Consider the following 9,206-nt stretch of genomic DNA (forward strand, 5'->3'; position numbering starts at 1 on the left):
GCTGGCTGTCACCTTGGCGACCGGAGCTTCAGGTAATCCCACACACAGGAGGAGGGGGCGGAGGCGGAGTCTGTTTACTTCACATTTACTGGAAACACAAACTCTGAAGATGAGCCTTCTCGCTTTTTAATGAGCTCCTGAAAACATGGACGAATCTGTCAAAACGATGAAGAAATTATTATTATTATTGTCTCTTACCTCTACTACTACTACTGCTAATGATAATAATAATAATTATTATAACATTAATACAAAAACTCCTTCACCTGTCCAAATCTCAAAAGAAACTTTTGACTTTAGCCACCTACCTGTTCATTTTTGTGAGTGTTTAAAAAAATGTATTAAATATTTTATGTAATAATATGATATATATATATATATAAATATAAAGGTCAATTCTGAGAAATATCAGAGGACATGACATCAAGTGTAGCTACAGCCCCAACAGTTATTGATGCCTTTCAAATTGAAACTCATCGTGTTCACTTTGACCAGACCTGTAAATATTTCAGTTTGTTTTGATATATTTCAATCTAGTTTTCTTTCACTGCGAGTGCAATTTTTTCAATTCTGGTTGAAGACTTGAAATATAAAAATGTAGCCTTCTATAATTATTTAAGTTGAATGAGTTTCATACTTCCTGTCTATGTTTTGGTGTGTCTCAAAGTAAAACAATCCATTCGACTTTTATTGTTACAGCTGGGTATCATTCATACACCATTTTTCCATACCTAAGTTTTAGCACGTATGCCTTAACTACGCTTCATTTTATTGATAACTTAATCTGAGAAATATATATACATATATATATATACATATTCAAAAGAAGCCAACATTTTCAAATGCTAAATGTGTTTTTGTCTAAATAAAAAATAGTCTAATTTTTATTTAGATTGGGATGTTCAAGTAAAAAAGAATGTGAAAAACAGCTCCAGCATTACGTACTGAACAGCTTTGGATCCTTGGAACTACAGACACATTTTGGTCGGTACCAAAAGAATATTGAGGGTTGATGCCCAGCCCTATTGAGTGCTATTGTCAGTTAGGAAATATTCAGCAATGGTCCTATAGAGAAGCCATGCCCCCTTCTGGATGAACATGAGCTTGAGGATACCTGTTAAAGATGGCAAAAACAAAGCGTTCACTGTCGATGGATTAACTGTCCGCCATCCAAAGTTAAGATCAGTCAAAAATGTCTTCAACTTCACAATAATATTCCATCATTATATCATCATGATATCATTATCTATACCTGTCTGCCCACCTGTCTGTCAGGGTGGTGTGTGTTGGTGGGGACGGGTCGGTGGCGGAGCTGTGTCACGCTCTGGTCCTCAGAGCTCAGCTGGATGCTGATTCTCCAGAGAAACCAGTGAAACCATTGCTGCCACTTGGAATCATTCCTGCTGGTGAGAGAGAGGACACATCCTCATATAGAACCAAACACTGTAGACCAACATTGGGCAGAAACACATCTATCCACATCAGAAACTGCCAGACGGGGTGTTTTATCAACTGTCTGTCTGTCCATTGTTACAGGTTCTACAGACGTGGTTTCCTGTTCTGTTCATGGAGTCAGAGATCCAGTCACTGCAGCCCTGCACATTGTCCTGGGTAGGTTCTACCTGTTCTTCTTCTGTAGGTACAACATCCTAGGTCTATGGTCACATTGGCTACGGTGGGTTCTACTTGTTCTAGATCTATAATCACATTGGTTTTGGTAAGTTCTACCTGTTGTGTGTCTAATGTTACGTTTACCTGTTGGGTATAGTTGGGTTTACCTGTTCTACATCTATAGCCATGGGTTACAGGGTAGGTTCTACCTGTTCTATGTTTAGACTTTTGTCATCTTGGTTGGACTCTACCTGCTGGCTCTCTTGGTTCTTCCTCGGTGGATTGTACCTTTTCTACATCAAAAGTTGTGTTCTCCTGGGTGGCATATACCTCTTCTAGCTTAGTCAGGTTGGTGGGTTCTACCTGTAATAGATTTACAGTCACATTCTGGGTCGGTTCTCTCTGTTGTGAGTCTGTTTGTATTGTCCTGGGTGGACTCCACCTGTCCCAGACCTACAGTCACTATGTCCATAGTGGATTCTACATCTTCTAGTTCTAAAGTCGAGTTGTACTGGGTGGCTTTTACCTTTTCTAAATCTACCATCACATCGTCCTTTGTGGGTTCTACCTGTTCTAGATCTGTAGACACATTATATTGACTGGGTTCAACTTGTTCTTTATATATTGTCACACCATTCCATGTCAGGTCCATTTTACTTTAGATCTATAGTCGCTGTTACTCATTGGGGTCTACCTGTTCTAGAATGATCTACTAATAATCCCTGATGGGTTTTGCGTTCTCTGGACAGTCACATTGTTCTGGGTGGGTTCTACCTATTCCAGATCTATCGTCCTTTGTAGTTTCTACCTGTTATAGATCTATATTCATGTTATCCTGGTGTGAGTCTACCTGTTCTAGGTCTAAAGTTACCTCCCCATCATTGTTACGATTTACATTACTTCAAACAACTCACAGGGAGCCAATCAGGAGCTTGTGTTCTTGCTTAGCTTTGCCGTGATTGGCTGATGGTCACTCAGATTGTTTGAGAACAAACAGACGCACAGACTGTGTGACTGGACTCTGGAGGTGGCACACAGACAGATGTCTAACAGCAAAGATCAGTTTAACTCTAAATCACAGGTTTGCTCTGCTCACTGTAGCCCCGCCCCCTTCACCTCTCAGGTAAACCTGCCGACTAATCAGCTGGCAGCGGGACAGGCTGCTGTGTTTGAATGACTGGCGGCTCGTTAGGTTTTGTGAGTGTGTGTGACAGATGGGAGTATTCAGTGGCACAAATGAGACTAACTCCTGAACAATAGAAAACAGTTGAAGTTCCCAGGCAGGAAGCTCTTCCCACAGACACAAAGGGGACTACAGGTGAGTTCAGGTGTGTTCACGACACAACATACCTGAGCTGTAACTGGCAGCACGTCTCTCCTGTCTGTACGGTGCGTATGAAGCTACAGCCAGCAGCCAGTTAGCGTAGCTTAGCATAAAGACTGGAAACAGGGGGAAGCTGCTAGCCTGGCTCTCTCCAAATGCAATGTAATCCACCTACCAGCACCTCTAACGCGCAGTAATTAACATGTCGCAAAATGTCACATTTCTAAAATGACAATTCACCATTTTACAGTTGGTTATGTTCCAGACTATGTTTTGGTTGTAAGCAGTCGCCACGACAACCAGTGGAGACTCCATGAAGTTGCTTCATTGGGTAAACCAAAAAGGAAGCCAAAGCAGGACAAAGTATTCAATTAAGATCAGTCAACAGACAGAAAAGTATGATTTTTTTTTTTTTTTTTGTAAATCAAACTCTCCAGTATATTTTTTACTTGCAAAATGAACATTGTTTACAGCTTTAAGGAGCACTGCAGGTTTGATCTCACTGACACACTGACTGTGAGACTGAACGTCACACACACACTCACACACACACACACACACACAGACAACATGCCATATGGAGAGGAAATCAAATGCTATCCGGAGAGACAGACAGGCATTCAGTCAGACAGACAGGTGGGCAGAGAGCAGTTCAGTAGGTTACAGCAGGTATGTGGCCAGATGGCATGGTGTGTGTGTGTGTGTGTGTGTGTGTGTGTGTGCCTGTGTGTGTGCGTGTGAGAGAGAGAGAGAGACAGAGAGAGAGAGAGACTGTAGAGCATCTTACTGAATGGTCTTAATTGTGAAATCAGGTCAATGAAGTAAATTACATTTACAACACCTCAATGATTGTGTGTAAATAAACAGTGAAAAAATCATAGTAATATGTCAACTTGCTGAATTTAGTTTTCAGTCAAATCTTGGCCTTCATCAGCTCAGGTTTCACGTTGTTTCTGTTCTTATAGCATTTAAAGGGTTGCTGTTCTCCGGCTCAACAAGAGAGGGAGAGAGTGAATGAAGAGAGGGAATGAAGAGAGGGACTGGCGTTTTTATTGTTTCAATGAATGTTCTTAATTGTTTTTAAATCTCCTTTTCTTTTGCCTTATGTTTTGATGCTTTTAATGGTTTTATGTGAAGCACTTTGAATTACCTTGTTGTTGAAATGTGCTATACAAATAAACTTGCCTTGCCTTGCCTTGCCTAGAGAGAACAAAGAATAATAAAATGTTATTTTTTGATTGTCTGAAGGTGGTCACGTTCTAAAGCACAAATAAACACATCCATATTTCCTCACAAACCTGCGGGAAGGTGCCACATAAAAACACACAGCGATGTAACAATCCATTCTCCGCTGCTTTGTGTCAGACGCTAAAGAATATTGTTGTTGAGGGATTATACCTTTTAAAAGAGAATTTCAAGATTTCAAGTCAGAATCATCTTCCTGCTTTGGAAAACATTAAAGGGGACATAACATGCTCATTTTCAGGTTTAAACTTGTATTCTGGGTTTCTACTGGAACATGTTCACATGCTTTTATTTTTCTCATCCTGTCTGTCTAAACCATAGACTGTGTATAAGAAGTGGACGTAGTCATCGTGACGTCACCATTGGTTTGTGGACTGCCGTTTTGAAGCCTCGAGATCAGCGATTTCGCCATCTTGGATTACGGCCGTTGCCATGTTGTTTTTTTCACAACTAAAGAACAAAAGTTACCATATGTGGAATGTGGAGGAGTGATGTAGAGACACTGAATATGGCTCTGGTAGAGGCAACGACCTGTCAATCACAGTAAGCCCGCCCTAAAGCATAGTCTGCGTTATGGTCTATTTTACTCTAACTGGAACATGATGCATGAGACATAGGAAGGGGAGCCACATCTGAATGGCGTGTTGAATCACATGTTTTCTGATCCACAGCCCACAAAAAAATGACTGGGTTGTCTTTTTTTCACAGTTTGAGGGTTGGTAAGCACTCTAGATACCCAGATGTATGTGATCAAGAACTGGAACGTGAGTTTTTCATGATAAGTCCACTTTAAAAGGAACAGATTGTCTTTTAATCTTCGTCTTTCACTGAGTAAGACACATTTGTCCTAAATCTGCTGTAAATATCCTTTGCATTGTGATGCCTCAGAGACTGGACTAATATATAGATATAGAGCCATGTTGGTTAAACTGGAGCAATAACAACCAGATTGGTCACTCTACTGCAATGTGATTCCTCTGAGGTTTATAGATATTACACACACACACTCCTGACCTCTTTCTGTGCTGCTTCTCATGAATATTAATGAGCTTCTCACCATACGACCACTTGGCCTTCTTACAGGCTGTGTGTGTGTGTGTTCGCGTGTGGAGGGTCCTAAGTTTTCCTAATAAGTATAAATAATTAAAAAAAATAATCTTTCATCCGTGTTTCTTCCCCCTCCACCTCTGTCCGTGTGCAGGTCACCTGCAGCAGGTGGACATGTGCAGCTTCTCGTCTCTCGGTCAGTTGGTGTGTTTCGGGTTCTCCGCCATGTTCGGCTTCGGTGGGCGGAGCTTAGCGCGGGCGGAGAAGAAGAGGTGGATGCCGTCGTCACGGAGGCGAGAGTACGCTCTCGTGAAGACGCTGGCGAGGCTGAGGTCACTCACACACACACATGTTAAGACCACTACAACAAATTTTGGATATTATAATTGTTCACTGACTTGAATTCAGATTTGAATAAATATGTCACTACAATTTAAAATATTAAAAAGTACACTTCAGCCATGCTAGCGGCGTATTGGATTTGGTATTTGATACAAATAGCCAATACATTTTTGCCAGACATTCATGTCCTCTTTGCCAATTGGCAAATGTTAGCATGCTAACAGGCTAAACCAAGATGGTGGACATGGTAAATATGTTTGTACCGTCATTGTTAGCATGCTGATGCTAGCTTTTAGCACCACTGTGTCTAAGTAAACCCTCACAGAGCTCTTACTCTGGTTCCTCATTCCTCGTTTTCTCTTCTGTCTCCCTCAGGCCAGAAGACTGTCAACTGTCTTTTCTACCAGCGAAGAAGTCAAACAGGTGAGAAACACACACACACGACATCAGCACTGTGTAAAACAACGCAGTTAGGTTTTGTTTTTAAGACTTTGTAATAGTGGGCTCTGGTGATTCTTTACCTCAGCGGAGCTACAAACTCCGAGGGCGTCTTCATTCACACCAACAATGTTGTTTTGGTGCACTAAGACTTTAATGCACTAAGACTCTACTGTAGAGAGATATAGCGTTTGTGTTTATACATGTCATATTGATTCTCTTTAAGCAAAACTGTCTTATGTTCAAAACTAAATTAGATCTCTTTTCTCAGAGACCAGGACCCAGAGTCAGGTGAGACCAATCAGGACAGGAGATTAAAAAACAGCTGGTTCAGATTTCCCTCTCTGTCGACCCAGTTTGAATTTACAGATTTGTTTTCTGTGATTGGTCGGTACAGAAGTGGAGGAGTCTTGGACCACTAATCAAGGCCTGTATCTAAGCATCAGCATCATGTCCATCCCCTGTCTGAGTCCACACGCACCCCGAGGACTGGCTCCCAACACCAGGTACCTGACAAACAGTTAATCCTTCCGGGAATGTTAAAGTTAGCCTTGTTGTGACCTCGAACGCACCACAGGTTTATGTCACCGTGTTTCTGCTCCTGAACGTACTTTTCCACTCCCTGTTTGTGACAGTTTGGCAAATGGCAGCGCGGCATTGATCGCAGTGGGAAACACTTCCAGGTCAGAGTTCATCAAACATCTGAAGAGATACAGCAGCTCTAGTGGACAGGTGAGAGCAGCTGTCAATCAACACCCTCTCAGTCTGTACTCTCCAAACAAAATGGAAACTACTGCTTATCATTTTACAGTGTTATTTGGGATTTAGGGATGGGGTTCGAAAATCAAGTATCGAATCTTCTTATGGAATCCAAATTCTTAGGAATCTCTTATCAGATCTCATTAGATTTACCTTTCAACATTTAAAAGTATCTAAAGGCTTGAAATGTGTCGAATCCCTTTTTCTTGGCAGAGGGGGCAAAAACACAAACATGAAATGTTTATTAAATGTATCTGACACATTTAATTAACAGCTGTAGTAAGCGATGATATGAATTAAAGTTAAACTGGGTGATTCTTAAAGCGGCTGTAATCACTATCTTTTTACAATAGCACAAATGTGTTAAATGGCAAAGTGAAAGAGGCTTCACGTAGTGATGCACTCACAGAGAATTATCACAGGAATCTGACATACTAACACAGTATTGATGTTAACAAATGAATCAGACAATGCAGTTCATTGAGAGTTGTTGTCTGTCTTTAAAGAAAGTCCTGAGTCCTTTTTGTCTGAGACCGAGACAAGGCAGAGTAAAAATGCGATTGATGACAAGATCATTTCTCTAGAGACGAGTCAAGACTCTGTTGGTTCATTTTCAACTTAAAAAAATAAATAAAACACCGTCCACTCGTGGTTGTACAGTGTTTGGTGTTGAGAGGGATTTCGCTCTCCAACAATCATCAGGCTGAATAGAGACACCACCTGTAGAGGACCACCTCATTAACTCGACAAGCTTTTCACTTTAAACTAGCAACAGTCAGCTAAAATGAGATGCCAGCTACCTGGTTTGACAATTCCAGGTATTTTGCCGCCCGGGAAGCAGATCCAAAATGGAGCCAGCTGTCCGAACTCATCCCTAATGCGGGCTGTGTTGTGTCACTCCTGACATCGCCGTCCTTAAGCCTCCACCTCTCAAAGAGATAAAAATAAACAAACTAGTTATTGGTGAGTGGATTAGCCTGGTTCGGTCTGGCCTGGCCTGTGAGATCGCACACTAACCCACTTACTAAATATACTGAGAGCGTGGCGTTCCCGTCCTCCGGAGTAAACAGGCTGTTTACTCGCTGACCTACATCCTGTTCGCCTCCATCCAGGTGAAGAGACGGACAGCTCACAGTCAAACACGACAAAACGGGTGTTACGCAGCATTTTACAGTCGTAGTCTGTTGAGGTGGAGCTCATTTCTAACTATTTTATATCAGGCTGCAACAAATTATTATTAAAACAGTGAGAAATGTCCGCCGTTATTACCAAGAGCTGATAAATGAGACCTTTACCGTTGTCGAGTCTGACCTACAGTCCAAACCTCAAAATTATTTAGTTTATTCTAATTTAAATTTTAAAAAAAGCTGCAAATGATCATAAATAAGAAGCTAAAACTATTAGACACTTTGCATTTTTGCATGAAAAATTGTCACTGAATAATTAATCACTCATTTAAGCTAGATACCATAGCATATACACCGCATATATCACATTTTAAAAGTTCTTCATGTTTTAACAAATTAACATAGTGGGGTCTAAAGTAAATTTCGCTGAGAAATATAGTGGAGTAGAAGTATAAGGTGCCACAAAATGGAAAATTTGTACTTAAGTACTGTAGTAAATGAAGACATTACACCACAAAAAAACAGACTTTAAAAACTATCAGCTTTATTTTAATAAAGAAAGAGCAAACCTGAGGAGAAGACAGGACACAGAGCGACAGCCTGTCTTTCTGCCTGTCTGTTGGTCTTTGCTGCCCCCTGTTGGAGCTTCATGGTGTTACACCAGAGACTGTAACGGACAGCGGATAGGAAACAAACCCAGTCACTCCTCCAGATAATCAAGCTTTTTAACGAGCTTTCTATCCTCCTTAGCTGACCTTTGACATGTGAAGACACAAACACACACACACACACACACACACACTCTCTGTGTCTTGACTGATTATCTGTCTGCAGTTCAGCTTCTCATTCGTGGAGACGCAAGTCGTGTCAGCGGTGAGGATTTGCCCCCGCTCTCTGATTGGCTGGTCAGAGGAGGAGAGTGAGGAAGAGGGCGAGTCCAAAACCTCGCCCATCATCCAATCAGAGGGAGCCGCCTTCCCCTGGAACATCGACGGAGAGCTGGTGGAGATTGCTAACGAAGTGCTTGTCAGGTATACGTTGTAAATATAATTTATTATCATATTATTATGATTTATAATGCTGAGTGAAACAGGGGCGCAGCTAACGATTCATTTAAATAACAATTAACCTGCCAACAATCATATTAATTAATTGATTATTTGTTTGGTCAGAAGAAAGGGAAAAGTTTCACAATTTCCAAAAAATATCCATAGTGATGTGTTCACATTTCTATCTGTCAATTGAAGCTAAATAATAAACTAAAAAGTAACTAGAGACATCTTGCGATGGAGTCAATGGTGGATATTTGGGGT

The 9,206-nt window shown here is 41.1% G+C and overlaps 1 protein-coding gene across 1 annotated transcript in view; it reads left to right on the top strand.

Annotated features, from left to right (window-relative positions):
• Positions 1 to 9,206, top strand: part of cerkl (CERK like autophagy regulator) — a 32,716-nt gene that overhangs the window by 22,252 nt on the left and 1,258 nt on the right. Inside the window, exons 6-13 of the mRNA XM_031870067.1 lie at positions 1,276 to 1,406; positions 1,537 to 1,611; positions 5,382 to 5,559; positions 5,945 to 5,992; positions 6,279 to 6,298; positions 6,405 to 6,513; positions 6,643 to 6,739; positions 8,728 to 8,924. Of these exons, the coding sequence (XP_031725927.1) occupies positions 1,276 to 1,406; positions 1,537 to 1,611; positions 5,382 to 5,559; positions 5,945 to 5,992; positions 6,279 to 6,298; positions 6,405 to 6,513; positions 6,643 to 6,739; positions 8,728 to 8,924 (855 nt within the window). The remainder of the gene's footprint in view (positions 1 to 1,275; positions 1,407 to 1,536; positions 1,612 to 5,381; positions 5,560 to 5,944; positions 5,993 to 6,278; positions 6,299 to 6,404; positions 6,514 to 6,642; positions 6,740 to 8,727; positions 8,925 to 9,206) is intronic.

Source organism: Anarrhichthys ocellatus, unplaced genomic scaffold, assembly GCF_004355925.1.
Source record: "Anarrhichthys ocellatus isolate YVR2014 unplaced genomic scaffold, GSC_Weel_1.0 scaffold51, whole genome shotgun sequence".
NCBI lineage: Eukaryota > Metazoa > Chordata > Actinopteri > Perciformes > Anarhichadidae > Anarrhichthys > Anarrhichthys ocellatus.